We start from the raw sequence: 18,080 nt of genomic DNA on the forward strand, positions 1-18,080 counted from the left end.
GCTCCGGCTCTGGTGCTGTGATGGAGCCGACCTTGGACTTAATGACTACCAGAAGAGACAGAGCACCACTTGACAGCAAGATGGAGGGACAGAGAGAAGGGCTGAGGAAGAAAGAAAATGCTCTCCGAAAAGAAAGACTGGGCATGATTACATTTATTAACAGCAGATGGCAGTATGCTGGGAGAATGAAATCATAAAATGCAGGCGTTGGTCTTATACTCCCACTGGAAATTGTCTAGTTCGGAAGTAAATCCTTAATCTTTTTAAGCCGAAACTTGGTGCACATTCCGTCAAAAGGGAACTATTTTTAACTAATTACGTGGATGAAATTTCATTCATCTAGATTTAGTTCTAGTTTTTATTATTGGAGGCCACTGACAACATTATTTGTACCTTACTTTTTCCTTTCAAATCTCTTGTTCATTTAAACCCGTCCCATGTAATTCCAAATGGTTAGAAATGCCCATATTTTCACAGGTGCCACTGAACTGTGTCCGGTTCTGCTCCATTTCGCACTGGCCTTGCAAACGTGATGCTTGAGAGTGGCAGCTGTCTGTGGAGCTCCACTGAACGCTCTCATTAGCCCCGTCAGTCACGCTTGACGTTCTCTCATTTGGGCGCTCTCAAATTATGTCAAAGTTCAGAAGTAAAAATGAAGGGGGGAAAAACAAAACTTTAGAAAACTGCTCTCTGTCTTTGTTTAATCTAAGGGCGCACTGGGGCTGTTGAGTATATTGCAAAATATTGATATTGTGACATTTGTTAACTTAACGCAATATCTATAATAGTAAGAAAGGAATTATTCAAGTTAACAATAAAGTTTTTATATTTTTTGTACCAAATGTTGTCTTGTTTATGTAAGTATCAATATCAAATGCTTGTGTTTCATTAATTGTGAGAAGAAACATCTTGATTTTTTGGTTATTCACAGTTAGGCACTTTGACCAAACAACAGTGAGTGCCTTAATTTGCTTTTGTAACCCAGGTATTTTTCTGCTCCTGGTCCAGCCTTTTTTTTGGCCATGGCTAAGTAAATACTATTGCGAAACATTGAGCACATACGAGATTTGGTGCGGCAAGCTCTTTTAAACGCACACACTGTTGTTCAGAAATTGGTTTGGGGGGCTTTATGTTCATTTCTGTATAACACTGTATAAGCATCTGCTGGGGCGGTAGGAGGCGCTGCTCCCTACACACCTACATATATTATGCACACCTACTCTGCCCCCTGCCAACTATTTTCCTTCGAGGCGAACCCAGAACTTCTGGTGCTAGACTATTACTGTTACTACATTACTTCATCGTTCTGAAACGCCTCGATAACTTACATTTTCTCGATCTGTGACGTAGCCCTGAAAAGCCAATCTTCTACATTGTACCTCACCAAGTAAATGTGTCAGTCCTTATAATGATAATAATAACCAGCCAATCGGTTGAAGCCAAACAAAACTGACCATACAATAAATCCATGTACCCATGAGACCTGTCAAACTGCTTCTTCTTCTGACTTCAATTTAAAAGAATGATTAATCTTACACAGGTATATGTACGCACACTCGGTTCATATCAGATTCTTAAATTAGCTTGAGAAAGTCTAGAACACACACAAACCCTCTCTCCCCAGAGAGGGCTGCTGCTTCATTGCCGGCACTGGGAGGCAAGAATGGAATTAATTCCATTATTAATGTCGAGAGCTTTGAAGCAGGTTCAACGCAGAGCCCCGAATAAAATAAATACAAATTTATTTTTTATCCCACAGCGCAACACAGGTCGGGAGGTGCTCTTTTTATTGTCAGTTTTATTACCTTTTAAAATCCTCCTGCAGTCAGAATACAAGACTACAGCTTGCAGTGTAGTGGCTGGGGAAGCATTTGTTAGAAGTGGGTAAAATATCTGGTGTTAGCTGTGGTAGTGCGGTGGTTACGCTTAGCATGTTTTTAGCTCTTTGGCAACATTAAATTTAAACTAGAACAACTTTTTTACCAATGCTGTTGAGATACAAAATGCCTTTTTGAGCCCAAACAGGTAAAATCCTAAAGCTAGGTTGGGTCGAGTGCACCTCTGAACCCGAAGAGACAAATTACCCTACATTACAATAAAATATTCAGAACTATGGCATTAGCATATGCATAAGTTCACTACATTGAAATATGTTCACATTACAAGGTTCTTCCTAAAATTGTCTTGGGTGCATTAGCAATAAAATGTTCATTGATGGGAAAATCTCCATTCCACAGCCGTACAATTTAAGTGTGCACTTATGAGCTTTTGCATATGTTTTCCAATGTGATTCAAGCTACAAATGGCAAATGAACTGAACTGAACTGAACCAGCTCAACGCAGTCCTAGTTGACCGATCTCTTTTTCCGACAGCTCTCGAGCTCTAGAGGTTATAATACACCTAAATGAAAGCATGGAACCGCTTCCATGGACAATACTACCACACTGTGCTGATTATTCATTTCTCCAGGTACTGTACTGATGGTAAGACCTCCAGTCTAATTTGTAAGTCTCCTTGAATTATTTCCACATTTATGACTAGCAAACAAAGATTAAAGTAGAGAAGGGAATCAAACTGTATTTATCAAGCACAGTTCATGAAAAATGAGTCTCTTATTCGTCTCACAATTTACATAAATAAATTTAATTGAATTGAAACAACCAGAGACCAGATATGTAAAAGTGCATGACATGTTAGACATTTCACCAAAACATAGTGAACATGAATATATTATGATTTGACTAAAAATGTCAATTATTACCCAGTTTGACCATTTTGGTGATGTTTATAATGTTACTTCCTAGGGTTGTCACAATACTGGTATTGATACTCTGATATAGGTAACCAAAAAATGTCCAATTCTGCCAAGACAGTAGAAGGCAGCAGTGAGCAATCTGTCAAAGTATAAGTAAACACTTTAAATGATTATATGTAGAAGAAGTGACAAGTGGTTTAATCATTTTGGAAACAGTAAGTGCCCTGTGTTACCAAAGTATCAATAGTTTCACTGATTCAGTATCAATTATGAAATTACCCCACGTGTGGACAATAAAGTATTATCTTATCTTAATACTGATTAATTCAATACTTGAGAATCAATACTTTGACAGAGAATCATTCTGTATCATTACTATGAACATTGTCTAATCTGTTTTTCACCGTCGCCCCTCGAGGCAACTGCTGTTACAAAAAAAAATTAAATTGAACTTTCACTGAGAATAATTCAGTATCAATACGTACGTTCACTGTTATTCCTATTATTTCCTGGTTGGATATGATCATTAGATGTGACACGGTGATGTTACCTAGCAACCATAATGTAAACAAGGGCCAAAATTCACATAAATAACACAATCCTTGTCATAAAACGATGTCAGTTGCGTGTAAACTGACCATTTTTGACATATTGATGAACTAACACAAATTCTTTTAACACATAATTTTGAGTTCAAATGATGAAGAGGGTTTTTTTCATTTGTTGCGTTTGCTCCAAGCTAAAACATCTTCTCCTTTGTGTTACAGCATCGGCATGACTTCAGTCGGGGAACAGCTCCATAAAATAATGATGCCTCAAAATGAACGCCTCAGATCAGATGTGTTTGCTCCTAAAATCCCAACAGTTCTGTTCCAATCACCATTCATGATCCTCCCCTCTTAGCCTTTGGAGAAACGTTAGCATATTTTCAATTAGCAGGTTGTGCTCTGTGCGCCGGCAGACATTTTGACATGGCCCGTCGGTGGTAGATCATTTAACGGGATGATGAGTTCTCCAACAGTGCCGCGGTAAAAATATTGAGTTATGTAGCACATCGCAAAGAAAAAGCGTTCAAAACATAGAAATGCCATTGGCGGCAAGTAAATCCCAGCATTTTACAGTCAATCTACACTTCATCTTCATTGAACTCTTGCTCCACGGGTGGCCCCTCTCAAGCTATCAGCCCACTTGATTAAGAAAATACGATTTGAATTGATTTCCACATCCTCTAATTTGCAAAAAGTCGGAATACAAAGAAGAGACCCTCCATTCGAAATGAGTGTGTCATACGAGTTAATAAAAGTAATAGATTTTTTGCCACATGGAGGGAAAATGAGAGATAATCGAACACAGGAAAAGGAGGGACGGCAACGGAGGGTCCATGGAGTCATCAGAAATGCAACGATTCCAAAAGGAAAGATTGATATGATTTTCGGTCAGTGCTGCATGAAGCCGCCTGGGACAGAAGCAGAAGAGGAATCAACTGTTAAAGGAGATAATGACGGGAGATTATGGCGAGGGGGGAAGCGGGAAAAAGCAGGAAAAGGGGGGAAATGGTACTAATAACAGGAATGAGGGAAGAATAGAGTTGATTGTGTTGTGACTTAGCGCGGCAAAAATATTTCAATGGCACCAAGATTGTTGTGAATATTGTCGTTAAGCAAATTTGTTGAGCAAAGCAAAATCTAGCAAACGGAAACTTTAGTCGTTAGTTTTCTGTAATAGTATTTGGCTAAGAAATTACAGCGATGCAGGATGTAAAACTTATCTTGAACTAGATACCGTGTTCTTTATGTGATTTTGTTATTGACCAACTTTCATCTAAACTTCAACTGGGTAACTGAAAATCAATCATTAATATGGGGCTGTGCAATTCATAAAATTCCAAATCGATTGACAATGATATGCTGGGGTGTTTTAATTCAAAAGTCAACAGTTACCGTAATTCTTTGTCAGTAAAGGATGTTGGTTTGTTTGGAGTTCAGACTATGGTGAAAAAAATGTGCTGGCACTGATTAAAAGTCTGTATTGTTTATGTTCGGAAAAACACTGTTGAAATCCATTTTGATATGTTTTTAATTCGGCAAAATACAGGGAAGAAATGTCATATAGCCTTGCCCTATAGTAAATACACAAACGTACAATAATTCACAAAAATGATATTGGGATATGAAATAGAGAATGTGTCAGTATTACTTTTTTGTGTTTGTGTGTGCGCACGTGCGCTTGTGTGCATTCTATTTTCATTTATTTCAATTAAGGGATGTTATTATGGGATAAATTGTTAATGTTTATGGTTTGTTGTTTTGGATGTGTTTTTTCTGGTCTCAAAGGTGACATGAGTGTGAACTGGTTTGTCACGGAGTTGCTGAATTAAAAAAAAAAAAAAAAAATTTGCAAACGATTCAAACAGCCTTTTTTTAGGTCATTATAGGGTATTGTTTGTCAAATTTTGAGGAAAATAATGATTTTAATCCTTTTTGGAATAAGGCTGTGCACTGTATATGAATTTATCGACATACACTGGATGAAAAGGTTTGGGGGATTTTTATTATTATTTTGGTCTTGTTTGCCTTGGTTTTTGGGGTAAAACGCCTAATAAATTAGGGAAGGATTAGCAACTCTCTCTGTAAAAACCTTCAAAATATTGCTGGCCAATAAGACTGGAGACTTGTGTTTGTCAGTAACTAATTTGGGAAAAACAGCCTTTGAAGTAAAAACATCCTGAGTGAAAAACACATATGCAGGAAATTCTCTTTAGTGAAAACTTACATTTTTAGGCAACAAAAAAGTTATACCAATGTTTACCAGAGCAGTGAACTTGCTCATGTGAACCCTAAAAGCTCACCTGTGTTAATACTGTAATAAATAATACTGAGCAGTAGTTTGGCGAGTGTGTGCTGGCTAATATGCTAATGCTGTTATGACTGGCTGGCTTCATTACTGTCTGTCTACAACACTCGGGCCAAGGTCAGTGGAGGCTGCAGCCATGGCGGGGGGCCCCAACCATGAGCACAGATTAATCTGATGTTTAATCTAATAATGCAGCGTGGCACGGCTGTCTCAGTCCTATTAACACAACTGTAATTGCATTTGGGGAAGAAGGGGCACACCGAGGCCCACAAGGGTTTGTTAACACTTGCCTGGACACACTAGTCTATCAGCATAATTATATTAAACTTGTCCGAAAGGGTTCAGGGGGAAAACAAGGTACACCTTTGGAAAGCATTATATATACTTTTTTAGGTCCCCAACCCTCAAAATCTATCAATAATATGGAGAGTTGTGAATGGATACATCTTTATAGGTCTACGATAAGCTATTGTCCCCCTGGGGAAATTTGCCGTGGGCTACAGTGCAGCACAAAACTGCATATTAAAACTCATTCAATTCATTCATCACAAAACAAATGATTGAAAAAGTGTCATAGTGCTCAACAGTCTCTCCAACTGCAAGAAATGTAACCAGTTCAAAACGTTGGTGTTATTTTTGTTCACCTGGCACGTTAGAATGTTAAGTAAAGGTGGGTGATGTGTCTTGCCCAACAACACAATGAAAGTGTAATACTGGACCACAAATCGCACCAACCTTTGGGAAAGTGGGCAAATGTCCACCCCGTATCAGCTACTGTCACAACAAATGCTTAACCAATAGGCTGCGTTCACCTTCTAGAATTTGATGTCAAAATCAAAATGACAAAGGGCCTAATTTCTCTGGGAGATTTAATGTTTTTGATAACTATCCAAAGTAGAAAAAGCTTCAGTTGTAGTCATCTGGACTCAGTTTGAAAAAGTAGACGTTTCGACGAGTCGAAACGTTTTCTACAATGGAACACGCCTGGACGAATGAGGGATTACACCGACATAACTATCCAAAATAGAAATCCACAAATGTTGAACCAGCCCATTATTTGTTAGGGATTTGCCCCATAAATCTGCACAGAGTTGAATAATGGTACCACTTTCTAGTATAAAGTATTACTAGAATTAATAAACAGACTATAATTTTCCATACAGCCAACAGCTTTCCAGTTTTCCATAAATTTCACCCTAAATTGGAAGGCAACATTGGCCGTTTCCTGTTTAATTCAGCCCATCAGCGTGTGTCCATGTTTGCATGGCATAGAGCGTCTTTAACCATGAAGCCATCCTCATTTGCATGCTAATATCCAGAACAGCAGGGTGTAGTCCAACAGAGGCAAATTAATAGCATTCATCTCATTAGGCTTTCATGAGATTTAAAGTTAACACCAAACTAAGTAAAAAGGAAGAAAAGGAAAAAAAAAAAACACACCAAAGCCTTTTTGTTTAGTTTGCAAAAGTTAAGATTCTACACCCCGGGACTCTGGACCACACAACTGGATTACACTGGAGAACCACCCAGATCCTTTTTAAATTCATAAAAGCAAAAATGATGCCCCAAACCGCACAGCGAGCGGTGGATAGGAGAGAATGGTAATGTGTTACTTACAGCGGTGAGATGAATGACCCCCTGAGAGGTTACTGGACATCCCATGAAGCCGACGAATTGCAGCTCGGGACAGTGCTCCGCCACAGCACGCATGGATCTGTCGCTGACCTGGGCAAAAAACAACAAGGAAAACCCTTAAAATCAAGATCAGGAGGCCTCAGAGCACAATGTGTATTAATAACACTTCAACTAAGGACATTTTAAAAGGTAAAAGCTAGCAAAGGAAAACATTCTAGTGAAAAAAATGTAGCGGAAAATATGATATAAGTGAAATCACGGACAGCATTTGCACAAGACATTTGTTTCTTCTGTATACATAGATGAAAAATACAGATGCCACTTTGGGTAAAAAACAATGTAAACACCTGAAAACAAATACCTTCATCCAAATAAGTCCAAATACTAATCATTTTACAACAATATATCTATTCAAATGAAATGTCTGTGTGTCAATTTGCCCTGTCTAGGCAGCTATGCATGTAAATTTCGCACTTTCGATCTTTTGCAATCGAACTGTGTACCTTCCTGTTGCGGTGCGAGAGAGCTAGCCACTGTCCTGCCACGTTTGACGGGGTAAAACGAAGCACCCATGTCATGAGAGGAAAAGCAAACTCCACACAGAAAGCTCTCATTGATAGGAACTCAAACAAGATCCTTTCTTGGCGAGGGATGAGACAGGGAGCCCACACAACCTCTCTCTCTCATCATTGACCGCTTTCTTTCACTTTGGTAACATTTATGCAACAAGAAGGTGAAAAGAATGAGATGTAGAAACCGGGAGAGTTCCGTGAAAAAAGTTCAAATCAAAGGGCGGGTGTGTTTCATGCCATGATGGATGTGAGCCTCCCTATCATTCTAACAGCTCATAATGGACCGACGATCAATGTGGAAGCAGAACATTTCCACCGGCTTCCACTGTAGTCATCGATACGGCTATTGATACCTTCTGCCCCTCCCTCTGCGCTCACCCCTCCGCTCGTCCTCCTCTCTGTAGATTCTCCGTAGCGCCTCCATCAAACAAAAGCGTACGCAGGAGAGGAAGAGAATAGAGAATCGACTGTGCGCTATGATTAACCACCAGAACAAGCCGGCGTCCTGTGAGGAGATCTGAAAGTTGGTGGTTCTACCGTCTGTTCAACTTTAGCACAAAGAGAACTCAAGAGGAGAAAGTGAGACTATGACAGGAAATCAGGAGCCATTCACGCAACCGATCGCTCTAGAAGAGAATACAAAATCTGGTTCTCATTATCATTACAAGTTTGGGAAATATGATGACGTGCCAACAACAGCTGTATCTCAGTGGTACTCAAAGTGCGGGTCAGGATGTCCCCGTGAGGCTAAGAATTGTTTTTAAATTATAACACTTTATTCTATTGAATTTTAATATTTAATATTTTGTATTTATTTAATATTTTGTATTTATTTTCAATTGAAATCTGTATGTTTGTGCGAAACTACTTCTTCATTTATGATCATTATTATTATTTTTAAAGATTGTTAGTCCTCTAGAGTTGTCTGGGATAGTCAAGAGGCAAAGATTACAACAAATATCACATTTTTTATTACTTTTACTGTAACATATCACATTGTTAAGACGACGAGGCAAAGCATTGTGGATTAAAAAAAAACTAGTGGAGTGACTTGCATGGACTTAAGCTTTTGGGTTTGCAAAATATAGAAGTTCCTTATAATTACACCCATATTGGACTCATTCAACACAGCCTCCTATAAGTCTGGCTTAACTTGTTTTTTCTGAACAAATATATATAATTGGATCTATAAAATGTCTGTTTGTTTACACGACCACTTCTACACCCTGCCCGTCGCTATTCGCACGGTTTTGGCTTGAAACACAGGACTTTCCCCGCACAGTGGATACAGTAGCTGCACCTGGGGCTTTGTCTCCAGAGCATGATTGACAATATAATTTATTAACCATTAAGAGTGGGAGCGATGATGGTTGGCTGATGGAGATCTTGGCCCACAAAACCACAACAGTACATTCCACCCTAATCCCAAAGCTCACCGCAAGAAACAATACAACTCTGTTAGCTCCTTTAGGTCGCGGTCAATTCCTAATCAAGTGTACACAAAATGTTCTACTTTTTCCCCTCCGGTTTCAGGTGATGGGAGCGTTGCCAGTTTAGAATTCTGAACAAAACCATACGTCTTTAGATTTGTCGAAAGTCTTCAAAAAAGCATTAAAAAAAAAAATGTTAAAGTTAATGAAACCCATAATTTACAGAGAAGACACTGACCTTTGTATCATGAGGACAGGTCCAGAGCTTCAGTAATTCTAACATGCTCCACACATCTGTTTAACTATAGTGTGTGTCGGTTAAACCAATGGAGATTTTAAGATGCTAGATGCTAAACTTAGCGTTCATTCAAAAGTACTCTGACATTATATAGTGATTAATGTATTCACCATTGAACCAGCAGCTTATGGAGTTGTTCCACGGCTATTTTGTTTCCTTTTTTTATATTGTTTTTTTTATAATGTTTTTTGACATTCTGTCCTATTCAATTAACTCTAAAAGCTTCTTTAGAATGCTACATATAGTATGCCACTTGAACGCAACCTTTTTCACCCCTTTCTAGTGCCATTTCTATGCTTATAGCTTCATTAGAAACATCTATTCACTCTGATTAGTCACTTGACACTTAACCTTGCTCTTTGGAATCACTCCTAGACTCCGGGCAGTTCAACGTGATGATTCTATCTATATTCATGGTGATGCTATTTATTATTATCTACAAAATCATAATAGTAATGTGAGTTCTGAGAAGTGACAATGTGGCATTCTGTAAATAAGCATCGAGATATTGTTGGGTGGAAATTTAGAATCACTATTAAAATGTTAAAATTACTTAACAAATACAAATTATGTATAGAGCTTGTTCATGTTTATTTGTCTATAATCATTTTGGGTCTGGTTTATCGCAACACAGACTTGAAAATGAAAATGAAATTAAAAATAAAAGAAGTATATTCGAAATCACTTTTGTTTTAAAATTAAGTAAATTATTTAAAAAAGCAATTTAAAGGTGTACTATGTAACTTTTGCTGCCACTGCCCGTCTCAGTGTGTTTTTTTATTACTAATTCTCTGGAGTTTCACAGTATGACACTGAGCTAATCTACCAGAAAAGTTACATGGTGCACCTTTAAGTTAAGAACGTGCTGCAATATTTCACCCATTCATAGTGCGTCAGCGTAGGAATTTTCAATCAAGTACAACAGAGAGAACGATTTAAACTTTAGAGTGTCTTTGATTTTAAAACATGAAAAGAAACATGGCAGGGCTTAGCAGGAGAAGCGGCAGTCCAAGAAAGCTCTTTGGAGGGGCTCTGGATAATGGTCTTGAGGTGAAGGAATGGAAGAATTGAGGAAATGGCCCGGCCGTGATGATTGTCTTTAAGAGTTGGGGGGTGAGCTGTGGAAGCAAAACACCGGGGGCTGGAAGGTTGCGGCTTTGTGTCTGGCACTTGAAAAACCTTTAGCAGCATTAAAGGGACGCTCTTTGCCAATAAGAGACCTTAAACTTGTCCATATACAGTAAAGTAGTTGTCCATACTTTGAGTTGTATGTTTGGGAATCCACAAGGGTGAGAATATGCATTGAAATCTGGTGCGGTAAACACAAGTTGATGTCTATAGTGGAAGAAATGTGAGTGATGATCCATTTGTGATACTAGTTAAGAAATTAATACAATAACAGAAGCAGTAAAGTTGCAAATGTGAGTAATAAAACCATGTATTTGAGTCAGAAGTTGTATGCATTTTGAGTGCGTGGTTACGGCCCCAACCCACTTCATCTGCTCCTTAGACAAAAAAGTATTACAGTACATTCTCAACAGAAAATAAGGAAAATATGTGTTTTATCTCCCGGATAGTTCAATATTTGGGCATCCACTACTTTTCATTGATATCCAGCAGCTTCTTAGGAAAATAACGTAAAATTCAAACTGCTTTCTCAAATTCTCTTAAACAAAAATGTTTTCTTCTTTCTATTGGCATTGTTGTCTCACATAAACACGTTGTTGACAGTTTCTCGGAAACTGGAAATGGCTGACAATCATTTTGTGTTTGCTTTCTATATTCAACTGTTCTTCGTTTCATTTCTATTTGCTTTCATACAGACACATAGCAAGAAACATTAATAATGTTGAAATTGAAAACATGCACTTATAATTTTGTCATTTTAAGTTATTCTAGAAGGGAATGTGTATAGGTCTGAGTTTTCTTTCTTGCATAGACTTCAATTCCATTTTCTGGTCCCCAAGCGCAGCTAAATAGATTGTCAATCAATACGATGGGCAAGGCAAAAAGAGGAAACGAATGATGCAATGAATTTTGGAGATTTACAAATACTTGTTGTATTCACCTCCTCCGTCATTCATCACTTCGGTGTTCATGTTTCACACAGAAAGATACTCAGGTGAAGGAAGGTTAATGGTGGAGAAGGGTGGAGGGCAGTGACCATGCCATTTGTCCACGTTCCACCTCCACAGTCAAAACACACCCAAGCCATTTATCACACACAAATACATTATTTGTTGTCTGGGGATTAAACAAACTGTTAACTTTTCCCTGCCAATACGGGAGCCACTCACAGTCAGCGCTCCTCTTCAGCTCAGTAAGGAGGGTGTTGAACCAGAAGCTCAGCCCACTAAGAGAGCACTCTGAATGGCATTTACAGGGCGCTTTAACTGGTTTCCACACACCGACACTCAAACCATCATGCAGGGAGTTTGACAAAAGTGTGACAATATATTTGGCACTTAGTTCTACTCTACCAAATAAGAGTGAGATGAGGCGCATTTTCCAAAAGGCGAGATTGGCTCCACGAGAATAAGGTAAGACGAGATTTGTATCTGATTTATAGTGAATAAATTGTGTTGTTCATCTCACGATTTTGGTCTTTTCTTTATTTTATTTTAGAGTTTTGCAGTAATTGTAAAACTCTAAAATAAAAGAGTTTATTTTGGACACATAAAACCTTTTGTGTCCAAAGCAATGTAAAGCACATGGGGAAACAAATTGCACTAGATTCTACACATGGGTGCACAATCTCTTGCAAAGTCTTGTGGCTCCACCCAGCAAATCATCATTTCGGCTCTATTATGAGCAGCAAGATTATTAGCAAATGAATCAAAAATCGCAGTTTGAATGGCTGCAACTAGTGTTAAGTTACATAAATGTGAAAAATTCTGAAAACAATAAAATCCCCTGTTTGAATTATATATAAAACCTGATAACCCTGTAGTTATGACATCCACAAACTGAAATGCATGTGATTCTTGCATTTCAGAATTCTCTCGGATGTCAACGCTCAGGAATGAGATTGAAATGTGCAGACCAAAATGATGCCATTGGAGCACATAAACAATATTATCTACAGTAAGTTCAAAATGTGAGGTTTAAAATAGAAGTATGATTGAAATGACTATGTGCGAAGACGCAAAACAGTGACCGAAATTTGACTTCAAAAGATGATAAAAACAAGAATTTATCTGCTGTAACTTCTAACTGAACTCACCACATACACACAACACTACTGATTTTATTTTGAATGTAAAATGGCATTATAAAAATGAAAGTTATCATCTCAGCAATTTCCATAATCAATACCAAGCTCTAAACAACCCCTGCAGCTCATTTAGTACGAAGCGCATGTGCATCTTGTCGTAAAGAGACCTTCCTTTTGTAGTAAAACTTTACGACTATGTATGCTGTTGCTTTTGTCTCCGGGCTTCCAGATATTACAAAAGGAGGAGAAGTAGTCATTTAGGTTTTCTGCTGGATCACCAATCTCTTGTGTCGATACAGCCTGTGTGAGCTCTTTAAAGGCAGACGAAGTTGTGAGTGATGAGCACACTGCTGCACTTGTCCTCGGAGAGTATTTATGGGGGAAATCATTACCTGGGAAAGAACAGAGCTCTGATGAAAATCGCCCCACTTTAATTTGCGTTTCGCAGGCTTGCGATCGGCGTCTTTGTTTATGGGCAATATTGGAAATCAGTAATCCTGCACCAAATACAGGAGAAAACCAAAATCTCATAAAGACATCGTGATATTCGATGGCCTTTGACTGGCGCTGTCTTTGTGCCGAGTTGGAAAAGCTTTTGTCAATTCACAACAGTAGAACGGTAATAAAGGGACTGTTTTGGAGTATTTTCGCACCAGTCAGGCTTTTTACTTTTTAATACGCATTTATTGGTTTGAAAGTTACACCTGCTTCCATCACGCACGCACCTTTTGGGAAGATGGGGAACATTTATTATCCCGATAACAACATAACATCTGTATGACTCATTGAATAATAGATAAATGTTGCTTTCAGTGGAGTTCTTAAGATTACAATAACCTTTTACGACTTCAGATCTGCAATCGCGTGCTGCTTTGCTCCATGACACTGGTGAATGATGCTTATGGGGGATTTGGAATATGCAACTAAACCTGTCTAATGTGTGAAAATATGGCTGAAATAGGATGACTTTTTGTTTTTTTATAAACAGAACAGCCGTTTTAGGTAAATCTATATCCAACATGTCAAAAGCAATGGCCGACTTTGAGCCAGAACCTTGCTCAGGAGTACATTGCTGGTTGCCGGGGGGTTTTGCATGCTTTTTCACCCAGACATGGTGAGAATATACAAACTCCACATATTCCAGGCATGATCCATAAGGAATGATCCATTAGGTAAGGTACGATACAAGTGAGCTGAATCTTATTGTCTTCGTAGGGCAATTAGACCTCTGTATTGGACCCATCCATCAATGCCACTGGGAAAGCCTGACAATAACTGGGGACCCATCTCCAGATCTCGAGCCAGGCTTGGTCAAGAGTCAGGACAGGCACGAGAGGATTGGCCTGACATTCAAAACAAGCCATGTGTTTCTAAATATCTGATCTTCTTAGTAGGTTTATGCAAGGAGAGGCTACGACGAAAGCTTTGAATTACCGACATCCACTGACACACATCTCAGGCAGCATTTTGAGCAGCTTTGCATAAAAAAACAACTGTTCTTTGGCAGTTGTAGGAAAATCCTGAGAAACATATTAGAGCGAGCAAGTCTTTAAAAGTCAATAAAATAATCTGAATTCATTTGAGTTCAGTGAAGCGAAGACTTCTCATAGTGACTCAATGCTGGCATTGTAATTATGGCGTCTTCATTCTCCAAAGGAGGCTCATGCATTTTTATCAGTTTTAATAAAGCAAACAAGATAAAACAGGACGTATAGAGGAGCTTAGTGGAATGTAAATGAGGTCTATGGAGATAATGTGAAAGATGATCCTTAGTACATAAATTAATGTATTAATCATTAAAGACCGTACGGGTTTGGCGGATCAAAATCTTGTGATCCAATTAAGTTAAGCCATAGGTAAGATGAAAGTTGTAAATAGTAGAATTCAAATAATGCTTTATGAAATTTTCCACATTTGAATGAAGCCTGGTGGCAAAGAATGTTGTTTACAATTGAAGAAAATGAAGAAAAAATGATAATTCAACCGCATAACACAGATCAGGGTATAAAATGATATTTATTAACTTTTGTGGGTAATTTGTCACATTTATTTGCTACTTAAACCTCCAATAATACATTTAAAAGCATGTTTAAACACATTTCTTTTGGAGTGACAAAATATTGCCTAAATTATCGAATTTTTTTGCCAATATGATCCAACCCTAATCTTTATTTTATTGCCAGATATAAGAATACATGCTCAAAGTGTCCGCTCACGAAACACATTCTCGGCTTACAGAGAGCGGGAGCGTGTTTGCCAAACAGGTCCCTGAAGGTTGCAAAGCCTTAACCGCCAGCAGCAAAGTGTCACCATGACTGGCAGCCCCTGAGACTTCACTGCCAACGATGCCGCAGTGTGGTCAGGAGTTTTTTGTTTGCCTTGACAAAAAAAAAAACACATCTCTGACCCTCGTTTATTCTGTGACTGCCGCCAACTGCATCTGCAACTCTGAGCAGATTTTATTACCGTCGTAACCTCTGTCCTGCTCATTAAATTATAAGAGAAAGCGCCGCGCAAGCCGAGGCCCAGGATTTAAAAGCGTGTGTGGTTAAGGCCACGCTCTCCCACTATCACAAGCTAACTGAGGGCAAGTGACATTCAGTGGGCACCGCAAAAGAGCAGAGAAAATGTTGTAAAAGGTCCATTTTTCCACAGGTCCATAATTGGAATTCAGTTTAATGCATCATTTTATAAGAGCAAAGAGTCAAAGGCTGAAATTGCAATCAGACTAATTACTTGCACGGAGCATGAATTGTAATGGCAGAACGGTTCTACAGTGTCAGGCACTCTCATATCTCGAGTGTGATTCTTGGACTATGAGGACTTGAAGTTGAGATGAGATTCTTCTAGATGGCTATTCTTCTTGCTATAGTATTCCAGACCAAAATCTTAGTTTAAGAAGAAGGGTCGAGCACAGCAGTCAAGCGCAGGTCGCTCTGACAGTGGTCAAATGCAGAGGACGTCTAAATAGGTTGATGGAAAATTTGAGCTGCATTATCCAACTTCTCTCTTGTAACTGAGCACATTTGGTTTCTCACACCACAAAGTGTATCGTTAAAGCAGTTTGTGACTAAATCAGACTGCAAATTTGAAAGAAAGAGCCACGGGGTGAGAGCTGATTGGATGTGCATTAGTGATCCACCCTGCTTCTCTTTGTCGTCTGAAAAAGATGCTCTGAATGCCTGAAAATGAATCTGTGCCAGAGCTAAGAACTAGTAAAAGAGATTGAAAGATTTCCTCCTTTTATGGTTTCCCCATCTTTAACTAACAACGCTTTGTGTTAAAAAATGCCATAAGCGGTGGTTTTGTTAAGAAGTGACAAGCAGCCGTATGCAAGGATGAAATGTAGCTCAAAACAATAGCACATTTTACAGTATATAGACACGGTATGCCACAAAAGTCAAATAATGACTGCAATGAAAGTACAAAAGCCCATAATAAAACAATTTGGGGGGGGGAAACTGTACATGGTGAGTGGTCTGAAGAAGAACAACAAGAAGAACTCTGAAAAAAAGGGCAACAGAATTATCTACAAAGTGCATTGTATAGTTTTCAAAAATCAATGGCAACTCTCAAAGATGGTTAAGTTTTGAAAGGAAGAAAATAAACTCCAGAGATCAATAGATTGTAGCTGTGGCCATCTCATGCACAGTTTGAAACTCTATACAAAAAAACTATTCTCACAGATGCAATAGAGTATCCACAAACTGCTTAGGCAAAGCTGATTCTATGGACCAAACAAAGGTGCTATTTTGAGCATTGGAACAGCAATCAATTCAAGATGCTATCTTGTACAGATCCCGGGCTCTTATACACTCGTTAAACTATCTTGTCGATGTCACTCGCTTTGATTATTACACGGAAATCCACGCAGATGATTGGCAACGTGATTTATCGACTTGCACTTGACAACTTGTCTCTCAACTGAAATTACCTGCCATTTACGCAGTGGTTTAAGCGTTTACTTCTCCTGCAGTGATACAAAATGCAGCATACAACTGTAATGGTGCATATCTTCCACAGCCATTCATATAGCCATTCGACAAGTGGCATGACCCCAACGATCGATAGCTGCTGTGTGTGTCTACAAAATGGCAGAACAGGGCAAAGTGTTGAAATGCAAGTCATTATATTGGAGTAGCAGATTGTAGCAAGTCTTGTTGTTTTGTTTCCAGAGGGTATTTTTGCTCTTGTCGATAGGATTATGTTGCAAGTCAATCGAAACTCAGAAGTGGTGGAACGTGGTAGTTGCCACTCCAGGAAGACTGCTCCTCCAAGAATTACAGCGCTAAACAGTAAGAATGGACTGAGATGTCGAATAATAGAATTGTTGTATTTCATGTCTTATTTTATGTAAAGCTAGAGCAACCTCTTTAACTTCGTTGCATCTCCATTTCTCCATTTGAACTAAAAAACACACACATCGGATGGCGGACAAACTGGGAATGACAAAATGAAACAGCTTTTCAAATAATTTTGGTGCCAAATGTCAGTAAATATCCAAAGAAGAAAATAAAAAGCACCCAATGTTAGCACTGGTATATTGTCCTTCCCCACTAAAGCGCAAAGGCTGAAGACGTGAAATATCTGCAGGTTGAATATCACAGAACATTTTGGAGGAATAATGTGGTGCAACAACAACTCTCTGTGCAGATGTTGGGGGCTTTAGTGGTCAGTTTGGAAAATGGTCAAGACAGAAAAGCTGCATCAGACAGGAAGAAGTGCTGAACAAACAAGTTAAATCCATGGGGGTTTTACTTTACAGCCTCTGCTGCTAACTTTGTGGTGCTAGAAAACCCCTGGTATCAGAAGTCCAGTGAATCCAAGGCTTCTGTAAAAAAGGGGCCACATGGGCTAGTAACCAGGAACCATACAAATAATTTAGATTGTTGGTTAAGCACAAAAAAAAGTTTGTATTTTTGTTTTTGTAGTAGAAGTGTGCAATATAATGAATAATACACTGAAGAAAAATATAAATGCTACACTTTTGTTTTTACTCCTATTTCTCAAAGATATGAAACTTTTTCTATGCACACAAAAGAATATAAGAATATATATAAATATTGTAAATTTCAACTAATACAATTACCAGGCACGCTTTAGCACGTTTCTGTTGGAATAGGTGGCCCACCTTAAAACCAAGATGTGTGCTCCTTATGCACATTACAATTTATCTGTATTTATCTTTTTCATGTTTTTGATTTTAGTATTGTTTTGACCACAAATTTCTATCTGAAATTTCTCAATTTTGTACTAAAATAAATATGATAGATACATTTACATAAATAGAAATGTTGGTCCCTCATCAAAAACATATCTCAA

General features: G+C 38.5%; 1 protein-coding gene across 1 annotated transcript in view; it reads right to left on the minus strand.

The window, feature by feature from the left end:
* The window catches only part of fbxl17 (F-box and leucine-rich repeat protein 17), a 323,540-nt gene that overhangs the window by 234,044 nt on the left and 71,416 nt on the right, over positions 1-18,080 (minus strand). The window contains exon 7 of the mRNA XM_072434057.1: positions 7,227-7,334. Within this exon, the coding sequence (XP_072290158.1) occupies positions 7,227-7,334 (108 nt within the window). The remainder of the gene's footprint in view (positions 1-7,226; positions 7,335-18,080) is intronic.

The sequence above is a fragment of the Eucyclogobius newberryi genome, unplaced genomic scaffold (genome assembly GCF_026437365.1).
Source record: "Eucyclogobius newberryi isolate DKJ021-1_F unplaced genomic scaffold, fEucNew1.0.hap1 SCAF_6, whole genome shotgun sequence".
Taxonomy (NCBI): domain Eukaryota; kingdom Metazoa; phylum Chordata; class Actinopteri; order Gobiiformes; family Gobiidae; genus Eucyclogobius; species Eucyclogobius newberryi.